We start from the raw sequence: 17,751 nt of genomic DNA, 5'->3' as shown, positions 1-17,751 counted from the left end.
TTTTAAACAACCAGAACATGAACCAGAACATCGAAAGGAATGAGTGAAAAAGGAAATTGACTACCCGTTTCCTGCTGACGTTGCGTCAGCGCAACACCTGTTTTCCCTTGCTTCCCAACACAAATATAAACATCTGACTGATGTAATGTTCTGATAAACGGTGACCTTGACTAAAAATAGATCACTCATAAAGACAGCGATTCATTCGTTAGATATTTTCAGCAAAAATACCCGGTCGAAAATTTTGCTTAAAGTATGAGAATAATTATTATAAACAAAATGATTGTTGAAGGCAAATATTTTTTACATAAATAATCTTCATAATTTTCTCTACGCAAAATCATCTGCTGGTGTAAAATATCTTAAGTAGTTATATTTATATACGCATTTATTTTGACCGTTGCGTCAACGCAACACCGGCGGTTAATGGGTTAACATGGCTTTTTTCTATATTTTCATCATCAAACAGAGACATTAAACTTTGATATGTCTTAATAAACGATGTTCGTAACGGAGATCGCTTCTTAACAAGATGCTCCATTGCAAACCAAAACCAAAAATTCAATTAAGTATTTCTTAGATAAAGTACTCACCTCTTATATTTAAATCATCTACTTAGAGCCACCAAATGTTATATACAACAGTAAATATACACCATTTTGTCCATTAATCAACTAATTTCTACCTAAATAATCTCTGTAAGACTTTAAACACAACTAAACACGTTTATTCTACCAAAATAATAATGTTTTACAACTGTTGCCACTCAAAGCAAAACTAAAAGGAAATTAATATTACACTGATTGAATGTAGATGAACAATTCTATACTTACAGTATTATTTATACCAGTGGGCTAAATATAGTAATGCTAGTTACCAAAATAAAGAGTATTTAGGGTAGGCTAATAAAATGAATTAACAGGGAGAAGCAAATAAAATTATTGAAAAGGAATAAAAATGTTTTATTTTCTACAATTTAGTCTTGAAAATAGAATCAATATGTTAGTTTCCCAAGACTTGGAGGGAATACTTACATGATGATATGCTGAGGAAACAATTCTGTGTGTCCATCGGATATGTCCGGAGAAACATGGCACAACTGATTTTCATGTTGTATCTAAAATATTACAAATTTTTATTGAATCATAATATAACGAACTAAGGTAATAATATATTTTAATGGTAAATAATATTTTACTAAAAGTTCGTGTCTTTCAAAGGAGATACTACAGGATATTCAATGCATTGGTCTGGGACCACCAAAATGTGTTACTTTAAATTCTTACGAATGTGAATATTTTATTCGTGATTATCATGTGAATATTATATATTATTATTAATAATATCAACAGACCACAGATACTGCCATCGATAATGAGATAATTCGAATTATTGAATAATTAAAATATTTATCTGAGAATGGTGCGATTTTGAGTACGTGAAATTATTACAGTGATGTAAATTATATGGGATCTAGCTTTGCACTGTAACCCATTTCTCAAGAAAAAGTTGCAGAGTTTTGGTGTGAATGCACAACAAATCATGATGCCAAGTTAGTATTGTTGCTAGTTTCAAAGAACGCTATTTCTGTAATGCTTAGTGCATTTTATTTGTAAATATGAAGAGTTGCTATTGTCTATTATGTCTTAATGCAGTGGGGCAATACCATTTTTGTTCTATGACGATGTTGTGGTGCCCCCTGCACTTTTTACTGTCCTGTCCTGCCTATTATGTCTCAATATGGTCTTAAAGCTTTGTATTAACTTTTAATAGAGCCACAAATTATTACAATCGAAGTTAATAGATTTATGAAAAAGAACTCAACTTGAAACCGTCATCGATAAGTTTCATCGACAGTCTGAGCTTCATCGATAGTTTGAAATCATATTTCTACCTTTGTTTAGCTATGTTATAAAGCTTATGCATCTTGTATATGAAACGTTTTTAATAAGAAAGCTATGAAACTTCATTATTAAATATAATATGAAACTTCATTATTATGAATACATAAACAAATTTAAGATATTTACTTTATTTGTAATATTTATTTTGGTTTATTTGCTGAGCTTCTACTGAAATTACTATCGTGATACAGGATGCTTCTATGAAATATAAAACAACAACTATCGTTAATACTAAAATAGAAGAGAGATGCAAACTATGAGGTCGTTAACTGGTTGCTGACTTAAAACGTCTCAGATAATATAAAAACCGAAAACTAAATAACCGAGAGGTTGGGCAAAGATTTCGGGGGGAAGTTAAAAGGAAGATCATGCTTTCCATAAAGAGAGTGAGTAAAAAAATATCTGTATGCAATTAACACCCTTTGTGCAACGAAACTCAGAAAATGGGTGAAAATGTCCAAGTCAGCTATACTTGTGCATGCAGAGCATGTGATATCATCTTTATCGGTTAAAAGTCTCTTTCCACAAGCAAACATTCCAGGGCTTGACCTCTGTCTGCAACCCAGGTTATAACAGTCTTAATCGTTACACTATAAAAGGCGCTATTTTAATATTTAAACCCTTTCCCTGAGTATTTACAAGATAATATAAACTACAAGAAGATAAACTGATAAATGCAAAAATCAAAATAGCATAAAAATTAAAATTGACATAATATTAATGCAATATTTAAATGAACGATGAATTTTTTGGGGGGGAGGAGGTAAACATGAGAAACGAAAAAACTAAGGCAGTTGGAGACTGTAGATTCATAATGATTGAAATTCGAATCTTGCAGTAAACTGGGAAGATTTTAATGAGCATTTGAAAGATTTAAACCAATCCCTTTCCTCACCTGAGGAAATATTTTCAATAATTTAAATAGGAGATAATCTAAATACAGCTTCAAGAGATAAAAAAATAACGAATAATACATGATTTAGGAGCTTTTTTTACAAATAAGCTCCATATTCATTTAGCATAATTTTAAGGTTTTGTTGTGTTGATTTGCGTATAATAGGCTACACCACCGAGATTCTTTCAACTCCCTACGAATTAATAGGTGAGCGATTTTTCTCTTCTTAAAAAAGAAAAAAAGAAGAAGGAACTGAGATTTATGCTTAGATGAGAAAAAAATAACATGAAAGTTAAACTTGTGTAAAATTTACATTACTATTTAATAAATAACAGAAGGAAAGAAAAGGATAGCGACTAAAGCTGTAACTAATGTTTAAAAAATGATGCTTTTTATGGCAAGCGGGAAATTCTTTTAATTACTTCATCAGTGTTTAAGAAGGTAAATAATAAGCAGTTATTAGTTTAAATAATAAACGTTTCTTTACTATGCGATTAATAAATAAAGTCTTATATTAGAAAAGGCGAAAAGGAGAAAAATATGTGGGACGTAGATACATTCAGCTGATCAATATTTGTTACTGCCTAACTATGTTTTTATCTAACTTAATTTTTAATTCTTCCATTCTCAATCCCATGCAATTCATACCGTAGCGAGTTCGCTTATTCTATTCGTTAAAGAATAAAGAGCTTACTAGCTGATATTTTCGCTTTTAATTTGGAACACGAAGAAACTTTAGCAGAAAACATGTTTGGAGGATATTGATGAGATAATGACTAATTCAAGTCTTATGTACTGTTTAATCACTTTGATTTGTTTCTGATTTGAACTGAATGTTTTTAGCATGTTCTTTTTGTTCTTCTTAAGGCAGTATCACACATTTATATATTTCGAGCAACGTTTCCAAAAAATTTTTCTTCCGGGTCTATCATTAAAAGAAAGACCCCTATTTTTCCTTCCTTGCAGCAATTGTTGTAGATGGTACATTTTTACCCAATCAGCATTGAACTAAAGAAATTAAATGGGAGTTCATTGTTGCTAGTCTTTGCATTTTTAATGGAGAACCAGTTTCTCCTTTATGTAGCAACCCTAAAGTAGCATGGTGATTGCTGTAGCGTATGAGAAAATACATAAATTGCATTAAACGGTTGTTATTCCAAATGTTTTGAATCTGCGTTACACCCTTTAGCGAGTTTTTACATTTTTATTCAAAATTTTGCGCTCTTTTAAATTAATTTCATGTGTTTTGATTTAATTTTTTCTGAGCTTATGTTGTGGGTTTCTCCACAGAGTGAATAATCTTGCATTAGAAATTACTGCTAGAAATAAAAAAAAATACCTCGTGAAGCGGTGCAAATATCTGTGAGAATGCACTTGCACAACAATGTTTGGAATGGATAGAGGATATATCCATCCACCTTTCGAGTTTTCAAAGATGATATCTGGTGTCCAGATATCCGGGACCCAACTGCTAGGCACTTGCTGGAGTTTGTCTAAGAAAGTCAGATTGAGTCTAAGATCTCTCCAATATTCATTCACATAGAATTGCAGAGAATACTCCTGAAAAATTAAATATAATGGAATGATGTAATATGTAACTTTGGAAAAACACTGCTATTATTAAATTAAGGTATTTGAGGAATCCAGTAATGAATTTGAAGTATATTTAAAACATAAGTCATAATTCATCAAAGTTTTGAAAAGTGTTAAATTTGAAGTACACGCACACTGGAAACAATTTTGCATATGAACATAAGAACATGTTTTTATAAGTATAAAATATTAACAACTACATGGTTTCTTTCGTATACTGAAGGAATTTTGACAGAAAATGGGCAATAATATTATTATTATATTATTACGTTTAATTAAAGTAGATATTTATTTATTTATTTTATGATAAAACAGCATTTAACACTTGCATTCCTTATTCTCAAATTTATATGTCTATCTAAATAGGTAATCAAACGATAGCGTTTCAATAATTATAACGAATAAATTGCTCTAATGTGATTTGCTTTGATATTCTTACGTTGTTAATATGTAGCACACACCTAATATACTCGGGGCAAAAACGATCCATAGTACAATTTTGGATGCTATTGAATCATTTTGTCGATATTAGTAATGTAATTATTTATTTAACAGTAATTTTGTTCTATTATTTTCTGTATTTATATAAAATTTAACATTGCCTTACATGTAAGTTTTCATGATTATAAGGGAGTATGAATTTAATGAACCATTTCCTATTTACAAAAAAATAAAATTCTGTTATTCTGTCATTCACCCTTAAAACTCGCTGTACACTTTCAAATACAGTATAGTTTAGGAAGTATTTTTTCTGTATTTATCACTTTTATTTATTTTTATATACGTTTGATAGCACAAACAAATTCACATTTGTGCATATTATTCCTTCATTTTTTAAACGTAAAATTGCCCAATGCAGACAAAATATTTGTTAAATATTTAGCTTATATCCAATAATATAAGTTTAGTTGCTTGAACAATCAAATGAAAGGAAGACAGAAAATTTGTTGAATTCGTTTATCTATAAGTTGTTCCGTTTATATACAATTGTTACACACTTCAGTAAAATGTTTCTTCCAAGTGAACTATTCACATTTAAAACACTTTACGGAACTTTTGTTGTCATTCTGTGTGCATAAGCGCCATCATTTACTTTTGCGTGTAGTTGATATACGTATTTCTGGATTCTTCATGTTGGGTTCCTAAGTTTCGAATATTCACCACCAATTTTCGAGCGCTCATTGCTCTTGGATGATGTTTTCTTCTTTCAGTGTGGTGGGTAACCGGCCAATCTTCTTAATTCTCCTTTTGTGAAATGTGTTCACCTTCCCTGCTGGATTGATCTTAATGAAAAATACGAATACATTGTACGCATAAGGGCTTAGGATGCTGGAGAAAACTATGATCGACCATCTGTCTTCCACCGGCAAGAATAGTGGGAGGCCAGTTTATGCTGTTATAATCCGGAATTATTTGTGGTTTTTTTCTGTCTGTATCCTTTATTTTATTTATTTATTTATTTTTTTTTTTTGTCATAATGAAGAGTGGCCTAGAGGGCTATAACTGCGGAGGACTATAACTTAAACAACTGCAAAGGAGCTGTTGGCTTATTCTTTTTTAGTGTTCCAATCATTGTAGGTTTTTTTAAAAGCAATTGCTTAAGTTTATTCAACGCAAAGTTATCATATGTTATATTATGTCCCTTTTACACTTTGAAAGTGATCATTGACAATCCCGAGACCTTGGTTTCTTTCTGATTCAGCGCAGACTGCTTTCTGAGGTACCGCTGTATATTCCATATATAATTGGTAGCTTTGTTACAAAGTACCCAAAGTTTATGCTATACTTGCTGCGTATGTATTGGAAGAAAGGACTCGTTCCTCCGAAAGCTACCAGCTGTGCTTCCATAGTAACATACACTTCAGAGTTGTATAAAATCGTCAAAATTTCCCTCCTTTTATCCCAAAGTTCTCTCATAACTAAAATTTGTCAGTTTCTTTTCTTCTTGTTCGTGTCCGTCTGTCGTTAAATCGAAAAATCTTCGATATCATTTTCAATTTCTCACAGAACATAGTTGCCCTGAAGATATTCTATTCCGTTGTTCCGTCTCAAAGATTGTGAACTCTTTACGAGATTTATATACACTAGACAGCAGCAACCAACTAATAAATGCCAATAATGTCAGTCAACGTGTAGAGCCATTAGGATTTTTTGGAAGCAGGCAAGATGAAAAATTAGCAACCGCCTTTGCCGGGAATCGAATCACCGACCTCTGGAATACCAGCCCAGCGTGTAGAACCACTACACCACGAAGGCGGGAGAAATACCTTATAAACGTTATTCTAATTCCTCCATCTGTTATCGAACACCTTTTTTTCTTATATCTTACTGTTTGTTTAGTATGATATTTACTTTTGTTGGAAGAGAAAACTACATGAATGCAAAGTATTATCTTCAGTTCTTGACTTGGCGCATCTCCTCGGCCCTGGAATCTTTCTTTTCTGAAGCTTAAATGCCAAAGATTCAGATGTGACTAAAATGAAACGTATTCATTCTGAATTATCTTTACGACTGATTTTGCTTTGTGACCAGAATTATTGGAATAACGTGTTTTTAAAAGTAGACTTGGTGGGAAGGATGGTGGGAGCGATTAATAGGAATATCTAAAAAGAATCCTTCACAAAGTTTTAGGACGATCATCTCTGAATCATGAAGAAATGATAACAATTTTGTGCGACTGTGAAGCAATAATGAATAGTCGTCCATTGACGTACGTCTCGGAAGATGTTGAAGATTTATCTCCGATCACACCTTCCATGCTTCTTCATGAGATTCGACAAATTGGACTTACTCATCTGGATAATATAGATGCGAAATCTTTAAAAAAAAAAAGGCTTATTTATCGACAAAAACTTTTACAAGAGCTACGTAAAAGATTTCGAATCAAGTATCTCGGACAGTTACGGCAAAACTATAAACATGCAAAAGCCTCACAACCTCTGAAAGTAGGAGATCTAGTTTTAGTGATGATAATAAGAAGCGAACAGACTGGTTATTGGCGAAAGTAACCGAGATTTTCAAATCTCGGGATGGACATGTGCGTTTAGTTAAGATCAAGACGAAGCTTGGAGAAGTTTTGCCACCAACCAAGCGTTTGTATCCTTTGGAGATAACAACATCATCAGATGAACAATCGAAATTTAGAAGTGTGGTAAGCAACTCTTCTGATGAAACAGAGACTTACTGCGATCCTGATATTCGTAATGACTTGCCTCAAGATCTTAGGAGCGAAAAGATTCCATCGATGACAAGAAATGGTCGAATGGTAAAGCCCGTTCAAAGGTTACAGTTTTAAATTTGCTTTTTCAGTAAATTTAAAGGTGGGAGTATGTTGAAACTCTCACCGATCACCACGTGATTTACGCATGCGCGCAGAAAGAGTCTAAAACTGAACTCTCAACTGAAGTTTGAGAACTCGTGATGGACGTTTGAGTGAAACATGTAGTCCTTCTCTTCTGTGTTATATATTTTAGTTTAGTGATGTGATTTGTAAATTAAATAACTTATTATCTTAGAAGCCTCTCTTTTTGCGTGAGTAGTGCCTTTGATGAATGTAATTAATAAAAACATTCCCGGAAATACGCCTTTGGAACGAGAAAAAAGATCGACTAAAAAGTAAGCCTTTTACCTTTATTTTCTAAGAATGATTATGCTGTTAATCATAACATGAACATTACAATTATTTTTAAGGGATGGTTTCGGAGAAAATTTTATGTACACGAGAAAACCCACAAAAAAAAGCCAAGTAGTCAGCCGGTTTTTCGAAAATAGAATGCGGCGTAGAACTATTAGTATTCAGAAGTCTTCTCTTTCCGCAACTTGATTTTTATCTTCATTTTTAAATTCAGTTATAATTTAAAACTTTTTCAGTCAATAGATTCAATACAGTTGTTGTTCAGTCAATACGTTATAATTACGTAAAATCCTAAAACGATTAACTTAACTTTTACATTAGCTATTAGAAATAAATATATTTATTTAGTATTAGTTAACTATTAATTTTTCCTTCAATATTTAAAATTCGTTTTTATGTTTAACTTAGATTTCAAGATATGAGGAAAAAAAAAAAGAGTTCAAAACTAGTCAAGAAATTTTAATTAAAATTCAATTCTTCAACGCATTGAATATGTTAATAATCAGACATGCAATTTACCATTTTTTCTTCCTCGATCTGGTCAATGTCCATTATATCTAAATTAAGGTACACCATAGTAGGTTTCTTTTCTAAAAGAAGCAAAATTTTTATACTTTATAACAGAGTACAGAGAAACCAAAGATTTAACACAGAAAAGATAATAAAAAAGATTTCATATAAATCAGGTTACATATCTTTATTTAAAAATTATGTAATATCTCTCTCTATTTAATATGAAACAGTTCTTGTTCCCACCAAGTCAACCTGCATGCACCATTTTGAATTCTTCTCAAAATTTTAAGTAACAGAGCTCTTTTCATTAAAATTGTTTTATCGTATGATATGATAGCATTTCTTTCTTGATATGATATCATTTAATTATTTTAGATTTTTTAGTTGTCTTTTAATTCTTCGATAGCGAGATAAATCCTAGTTTACAAAACATCATATTTTTCTAAGAATCTCTGCAGATATTAAATCAACATTTGAAGTTAGTTTTACAGACAAGAAACCCTTGTAGGAATTCCTTTCTCTAAGTCATTTTTAATAGAAGAAATCTAAAACCATTCCTTGCTCAGTCGGGTTTCATGGTGAAGGAAACTAAATATGTTTTATGTTTCTTAGCTGTTTTTCGTGTCCAAATATTTAAACACGTTTAATCAGACTAAATATTTAATTTTCAAAAAATGTAATTGTAAATGCTGTTTTGAGTCCAGAGTATTCTCCTTTGTCTCAGTTTATTTTGTGTAACTTAGTGGCTTATGTTTTCGTTTCTTAAGTGATTCTTGCTGTTTTTGTTTAACAGCTTTAATGCCAATGGTTGTTTCGAGTAGAAAGCTTTTACTTAGAGCTTTTACATTTTAGGTGATTCGGTTTCTTTAATAGTTAATAGTTATAATGCAAGTGTGCAATTTACGGACGGGAAACTTAAAATTGTTTGTTTTTATATCGACCTTAATTTATTGTTTGTACTTTGTTAAAAAGGCCTAAATATTATATCACAGGAAATGTCTTTACTACTTGTCATTAATGAAGAATGCCATCATATATAAGAAGAGTTTTTTCAATCAAACGTATTAGTTAAAATATAATTTTAAAAAATCGTATAATTAGGTTTAACTTAGCACTCAATAACCTTCTTCAGCACTTGTAAATAACCTTCCTTCAGCATAATCTGTGGAAGCATATGAGTCTAAGTAATATATATATATATAAACTTCGATAAATATACATTATTTCGTTTATATATCTATGCAAATGTAATAGGTAATACTATTTTTAATAATAAGTTTTTGTAAACTTACTTAAGTCTGATATTTTACAGTTCTGGAGCATTAATATGCTTTTAAATTATACTATCTCTCGCTAAATATCAAATAAGGAATACTTTTCTGCAAAATATATATAATTCATATAACAACTAGCTTATATAATTCAGAGGCTGTCATGTGTAATTTTTTGTACAATATTAAGAGAATTTCTTAGTCACCTGATTATTTTATATAAATATTGCTGTGTAAAAATATGCAGTGAATACTCTTGCGGCTACCACTTCCCCAATAAGACAATCTTTGAGCATTTCTAAGAACTTAAATAACTATCGATATTGAGCATGAGCTTTCTAAAATGACTGCCTCTATAGATGCCCAAAAGAATCCTTAGCCATTGATAGTGTCCTTAGAAAGGGTTCATTATACTGTTTAAATATTAAAAATTGATAAAACATACATAAGAAGATAGTTTTCAACTTACCTTGCTCTAAAGGTGTCAAGTGTTTATTGTAACCTTCTGGAATGAGAGGATTTGGCACAGAGCATTCACTGAAAGAACAAAATTTGATTATGAAATAAGTAAAACTTATACATAGCGATCCTTTTTGCGTTAGTTGAGAACAAATAAAACTGTAAGCTTCCTTAAAAAAAGACCAGTGCTGCCTCTTTTATTAAGGTTACAAATCTATGCAAATCCCTTTTACCTGCAATCCAAACAGGAGGAATGGAAAGTGGGAATTCAGTTTGTAACTTTTGTTCATTTAGTGATTTGACCTCCTAATATATTTAAATTGAGTTAATAACAAAACTCAGTTTCTTTGTTTAGCTAATGAATAATCGTTTTCAGGCAAGGCGTTAATTCACAGCACAATAAGATAGACATACGCTAAAGCTCAGGGAAATAATGTAATACAAAGTTGCGCACCAGTGCCATACCCTTTGCTTTATATTATATATTTATTTTATTTTATTTATCATTGAAATATTACAAAATGAACGTATAATTAACTGTTTGAACATGAAAATTGAGTTTATTGCAGAATGTGCTTCAATGTGTCCACCATTTTTCTTCGCAAGGTTTTCAAGAGAACCTTTGCTTTGTCTCAACCCTTCGGCACTTCCGAAAATTGCGTTGCACAACTACACGATAAAAAAAGTTGAATTGAGCTACATTTGCAGGTTTTCTTGAGATACCTTGCCTTCCAAAATATTCTATAAATTATACGGATTAATATCAGTGCTATACGAGTGTCACTGTTTCCCAGCTTCGTAATATTCTGGAGACGGATGTAATATTACAGTTACATTAAACATCCCACACAGGAAACCAAGAGCAATTTTTGTAGTATGTGGACAAGCTCCATCGTGTATGGACCTCTGAGTGTGGAAAGAGAGACTTGTTGTCATTTTCAGGCTTGCAGATGCTTGATGGGAGCCGTTAAATCTTCCCCAATACCGGAGGCAGTAGCATCCAAATTCTGAATGGTCTGTTTGCAAGAAGCCAGTCTTGGACTAAAGTGTGCACGAAAACATGTTTGTGTCTTTATCGAAGTGTTTGTTTCATCAAGCAACATTGTGGCTTTCACCTTTTTTTCCACACTCAACTGCTCATTAACCGGTATTTTGCAAACTACTGTTTAGTGTCCGATATTAACTTCTTCAGACATCTACTGGATTTTCCATAAAAATAAATCTATCAAATACACGTTGCTAACATTAAATATGCAATATTAAAAATTTCCCACGGGGATTGAATGCTATGGTATTTCGTTCGCGACACTGTATATACCTGTTTTGCTTACTAATTGTCATTATGGAGTCATAAATTCCAAAGAACACAACTTATACCTAATCTGCCGCCCTCAGATCCTAAAGAGAATGCTTAATCGGGTAAAAAAATAATCATTTTACAGAGAAAAAATATTCGTTTTATAGTACGTTACCTGCTCATTATATAAAAAAATTGGATTATTACGACATTGTTACATACTCACTGTTACTAAATGCAGAGCGGGCGGAATATCAAATGAAGGCAGTTTACAGAAGCGTATGAATAAGCCGTTATTATTTATTTTCAAATAATTTTCTAGATATCTTTAGAAAGACCTAGAGACCGTATTTAGTTAACCATCTCAATTTTCACTTTTATAAATGTGGAATAAAACATTTTGAGCATGTGATTCACATATCGAATTAATTTTCAAGGAATAGCAGCAACAGTTGCCACCAGAAGTGCTTTTGAGGTTTCTCTTTGTAAATATCGGCTAATTATTTGGTTTGTAGAGTTCCTCACTTCGTAAATGCTACGTTACTGTTGAACTTGGAGAATCTTAAGAACTAGTAAGCGAATAATCGCTTGAGTTCGTGCAACAAGAAACAACAAGATGGAAGGGTAAATAACCCTTCATTATTCAGATAAGATTTAACAGAACTCCGTCTTGGAGTGTACAATAAAAGCCGACACTTGGGCTTGAACTTAAGAGGCTAAGAAGTAAACTAAAACTAATCTAAACTAAAGAGATATCGCCGAAGCTATCAAGATTCTAGCCGAGTTGGCCCCTTTACGCTAGTTGACTGCGAAGCTATCAATGGTCTGATTACGACCGTGCGTAATAACAGCTTTGCGAGAGAGTAGCAAAAAAGCCGGACGCGCGCTAATCAGAAACTCTGATTGTCTCTCACTCAGCAAGTAGAACTTCGCGGTTAAATACCGCTCTTCCTCATTATGTATGCGCACGCGATTCTAAAACTACGTTCTGGCCGGAAGTAGTAAGTGGAAGTTAAGAATTTGACAGGAAATTTGCAAGTTATCTGTTTCGTTTTATTCTACGATCAAACAATTTATGTTTAATATTGTTCAAAATGAGTTCCTCAGGATGTGGAACATTTGATTTTCTCGTGCCCTACATTTGATGGCCCTAGATTATGCTTACAGAACGATTTGAAAATGTTCGGAGTGACTTGGCCAGTGAACTTATCTGTTTTCGTGAAGTCCAGACTGCTGTTCTCTGCTTTTGTTCGCTTTATTTATGCATGTAATTTTTAATGTTTATTTATACATGTAACCTTTAATGTTCTAGTTAACTTACTTCTGTAAGCCCCGTGTTGTACATATGTGGTGCACGGGGAGTCTGTATGTTCTCAAAGGGAAAAAAAAAGGAGTTTAGCTCAAAACTTAACTGTTAATAAAATTAAAACAATCCTTACAGGTTGATAGATCAGAAGAATAGGATTTGTACGATAGATTTATTTAAATTTATCGATTCTTTTGCTTTTCATTCATACTATAAGGCTTATTCTATACCAACCAAAGTAAGTTTCATTTTAATGTTTTACCATAAAGTAGTTCATGGCTATATGTAAACAAAGTAATACTTGCATGTAAACAAATTGAATTGTGTATATCATTCATAATTTATGCATTAAACTTAAAACGACATCACGCAATAAGAAAGGAAATCAATGAGAATCTAATAAGAATCGAACTTTTTTTCTTTATGGGCATTACTATTTTACTTCGCAAACAATGTTAAGGAAAATAGAAGCAGTTACTCCATTAAGGTCTTTTATTTATCTAATAAGTTATAACCATACATTGCAAAAACCTAGCCGATCGAAGGAAGTAACTTATTTGTAATAATATTCTAATGCTTTCTAATGACATCCTCTTCTATTAACATTTACATGTTTAGCGTATTTAACAAAATTTGATTGCGGCAACACTTTGTTTCTGTACGCTACAGTGTGCTTCAAAAATAAATTCAGCTATAGAGTTCTGTAACATGGTTTCATTGCTATTTTACCTATGTTTCTTTTTTTTTTTAACTTTTAAAAGATACATGTTAATTTTTATTGAATGTGAGTATATATATATATAATGTGAGTATATTTTATTGAATGTGAGTATATATATATATTAATGCTACAAGTGTATGCGTACTATTTTAGTTTTTAAAATATAAATATTTGCATGATCTAGGGGTTAATATTTTAGCAAACATTAGTATCCTACAAATCTTACAAAGCTCGTTTAAGATTAAAAAAATTAATAAGCAGTATAACTTTAGACAAATAAAGAAATTCATTATGGAATTTAATTTCTTGCAGTTTTACATTAAATTTCGGAATGTTACTTAGTTTACCTACTTAGTTTAGCACGTAAGATTAAATAATTTTCATTACTGAAGAAGTAATAAAAGTCTGCTTTTATATTCGATATACATAAATATAAGTTAGAAACTCATTTTCGAATTTTTTATGCTTTACAAGGTTGCCACTTTCCGACAGTTTTTACTTGATGTCTCATTAAACTGGAATCTAAAAATGAATTATAAATTCATTCTAACATCCTGAAATCCCTCTTTATTGTTTCCGTTACGAACATTTAATGTTTCCGCAAAATAGAAAATGTTGCCCCTTCACTTAAAGGAAAATATTTGCTGCAATCTTTTGCGTAGTCAATTTTCAGGAAACAAAAAGACAGCTACGTTTTGGTTCAGAAAGTTTATTATTATTATCATTATTAAGAGAAAATTCTTCACGTAACGTTATAATTTACGAACAGTGTAGAGTCATTAGGTTAATTTTTGAAGCCAGAGAGATGAAAAATTAGCAACCGCCATCGGCGGGAATGTAACCACGGACCTCTGGAATACCGGCCCAGCGTGCTACCGTTACACCACGAAGGCACGTTAGCTTATAACAGTTCTTTTTAAATGTATGATTTTATGTTCTATACCTTTAATTTCTTAAACTAGTAGAATTAACGTTTTAAGAAATCGTTTCATTTCTTTCAGCATCCTGTCATGATAATGTAAGTTTTGCAAGTCCAGATAACAACTGAAAGTCTTCCCTTTGCATTTCGGTCAAGGCAGGAGCCTATTATTCGTATTTCTGAAAAATCTAATAGATTCTACAGCATAAATGTTTAGCTTAAAATTGTTTCAAATGTTTAATGACAGTCTGAATATAAAGATAAAGCTGTAACTTTTTAAAATTTTTTAACTTAATTTTCGATTTATTACTATTTCTGCTGACAGATGGCTCTACCTTCTCGCTTTACTCCTGTTGGGTATAAATACAATTGTAGCTTTACCTTCGTTGCAGATTTCTTTGCTTCTTCTGAAAGGGATCCTGTAGCTGTTTCCCCTGAAATCGATGGAGTCTTGACTAAAATATACGCCAAACACAAAATTGTTGCTTTGCTATTTTTATTTTTTACTTTGGTTTGCTTCTTTTCTGTTCTTAAGTTAATAATTCCCCACTTTAACCAGTTATTTCATAGCATAACTAGTTATTCTGTAAATTAACTAATGTTAGAGAGTTAAAGTGTAAAATAAAAAAAATGTGACTGAAACAAGTCACTGATTTTATAGTGCCTTTGTGACTAAATATACAGCATATAAAATACTGTATATTTCAGTCACAAAGGCACTATAAAATTACAAAAGGCTATAGGATTCTCCACTGTGTAATTCTAAGTTGCTGTTGAAAGTGAAGAACGTTAAGATATGATAAGCGAATAATCACTTGAGGTCGTGTGAAAGGAAACAAGATAGAAGAGTAAAATAACCCTTTATTATTCGAATAAGATTTAACAGAACTCCGTCTTGGAGTTCTACAATAAAGCCTACACTTGGGCTTGAACTTAAGAAACTAAGAATCAAACTAAACTAATCTTAACTAAAGAAATATAGCGGAAGCTATCAAAATTCAACATTGTTGGCCGCTTAACGTTAATTGACTGCGAAGCTATCAAGGGCCTAAAGTACGGCCGAGCATAATAATAGCTTACGAGAGAGTAGCCTAAAAAGGCGCACGCGTGCAGCCAGAATATCTGGTATATCTCTCTCTAAGACAGTATAACTTTGCGGTTAAATACCGCTCTTCCTCATTAGCATTCAGACGTGATTCTAAAACTACGTTCTGGACGGAAGTGGTAAGTTGATATTAAGAATCGATAGGAAAGGAAGTTTAACTCAAAATTTAACTGTTAATAAAATTAACATAATCCTTACATAGTACTATAAAAGCAAACAAATTACAAAGGCGGTATAAAATCATTTAAGCTTTAATAATCGTTTAAAGTTTATATAAATCTTAAAATTAGCATAATCAATTATCATGGCCTTGCTACTTATATTTGTGGAAGTACTCCAGTTATATATGTTCATATGCAAACGTAAATCCTGCACAATTTTAAAATGTTGTTGAATGCGTATTTCTTAAGCAAACTGCAGTTACTTACCGTTGAAAAAATTAAAATCTGTGAATTTTATTCAATTCGCTAAACGCAGCTGCTCGCTAAACGTTGACAGATTATTGTTTTTTTACTGTAACTCGTCTATGCTATACATTGAATCTGCATTCAGCGTATTTATTATCATGGAGAATATAAAATTTGGTGTATTCTGGTCTAAAGTTTCGAAGATAAAGCCATCTGTTCCATTTAATTTCTGCAGTTAAGCTTTTATTTTAAGCTACTACGTATTGACAGCCAAAGTGGGTATTTTTCGATTTTCATCTTTTTATTTGTCATTTTATATTTTCATTGTGGCAGTCAATCAGCTTGGTGAATTTCCAGATTTTCAGAACTGCATTTTGAAAATGTGGAAAGTCACCAAATAACGGCAAAACTAAATATTTGTGAATGAATGCACTATAATGTTTCATTGTTATGTATTTCTAGATGAGCAAATTGATATATATTTTTCTAAAAGTTCAACGTTAGGAGAGAAACTTTTCTTGTCACTCCACACTACATGGAGTTTATGGGACTCCATTGCAACGAGATAACAGCACATTAATAAACAAGGATGAAATAAATAAAGGGAAGAAATCTAAATCTTTACATTAAAGGTGTCGACCAAGTTCAAAACTCTGTGTAAGTATAAATTAGAAAGATTAACGATTTAGATTTAGAATTGAAGGATTTATGCAAAGAACAAAAATCTCTTAGATAGGAGCAAATATTCCTAATGAATGAAAATTTTCGGGCATTGAAAAGATTGAAATTACTTGAAAATACGAAGAGAGATAACATTTATTTATTTTTCAGCAAAAATTCTACAAGCGAAAAAATATTTCAAAAATGAGCTGCTACAAAGAAGGCTATATGAAATGAGAACAAAGAAGGTTATATAAATGTTCGATTACTTAGAAATTCAAATAAAGCCGTATTATTGCTAAGTGAAAGACATCTAAAAACTTACCATGAGTCTGCTGCATTTATTAGAAAGTAATACGAAAAAATTATAATCAACTTAAAATCTTTATTAAACAACCATTCCCATGGCGTTGAACTAATTCTTATTTGATGCATGGAACAAGGTACTCTTCAACTAGGCTTTTTCAAGCTCCTCTTTACTTGTTAAAGATGAAAACAACTATTACCAAAAGAAAGTTCGAAAACAAAATTACATGTTTGGTGTGCCATTTATGAATTCACTTCACCACGCCTTTGGATATTGATTGTGACGGAGTGCACTAGAAAAGATTTGAATTCTTTCATACGAAATGCTTTAACGATTTTCATTGCCACTGCACGCAAGAAACTTTAGCACAACACATTTTGTTTATTTTAATTAACCATATCGTCCAAAAAATTATGAAGCATGATAATACAAAGTTGTTCGAAAGGTATTTGGGGAGGAAAATATTTTGTACCCCCCTCCTGACTTCGCGCTCAGTAGTTAAATGTCTCCTTAAGTACTTTTCGGATCAAAATTAGCAATAGACCCATTTATTTTTTAAGGAAATATTATTTTCAACATGCAATTGTTGTATTTTTTATCGTCTTTATCGACTAGAGTTATTATTCCGATTGGAAAATTGTTTTTTTTCCCCTCTCATGAAGAGGTTGAATCAGATGTGGAACCAATATTTTGACGTAACAAGCGTTTTAAATTAAGCAACGATTGGCAAATACTGATGTTATTTAACTCTACAATTCAT

The 17,751-nt window shown here is 31.7% G+C and overlaps 1 protein-coding gene across 2 annotated transcripts in view; it reads right to left on the bottom strand.

The window, feature by feature from the left end:
* The window catches only part of LOC118199934 (glycine receptor subunit alpha-2-like), a 43,345-nt gene extending 26,126 nt beyond the window's left edge, over positions 1-17,219 (bottom strand). For both annotated transcript variants that reach the window (XM_035371823.2, XM_035371833.2), the window contains exons 1-5: positions 17,010-17,219; positions 10,280-10,347; positions 8,546-8,616; positions 4,139-4,359; positions 1,035-1,117 (exon numbers count right to left, since the gene is read on the bottom strand). In XM_035371823.2, coding sequence (XP_035227714.1) covers positions 1,035-1,117; positions 4,139-4,359; positions 8,546-8,616; positions 10,280-10,347; positions 17,010-17,119 — 553 coding nt within the window. In that variant the 5' untranslated portion in view covers positions 17,120-17,219. The remainder of the gene's footprint in view (positions 1-1,034; positions 1,118-4,138; positions 4,360-8,545; positions 8,617-10,279; positions 10,348-17,009) is intronic.
* Between the last annotated feature and the right edge of the window lie 532 nt (positions 17,220-17,751).

Source organism: Stegodyphus dumicola, chromosome 6 (genome assembly GCF_044657685.1).
Source record: "Stegodyphus dumicola isolate Sdum_Otavi_A_Nest chromosome 6, ASM4465768v1".
Taxonomy (NCBI): domain Eukaryota; kingdom Metazoa; phylum Arthropoda; class Arachnida; order Araneae; family Eresidae; genus Stegodyphus; species Stegodyphus dumicola.
This window is presented reverse-complemented; position numbering and strand designations above follow the sequence as displayed.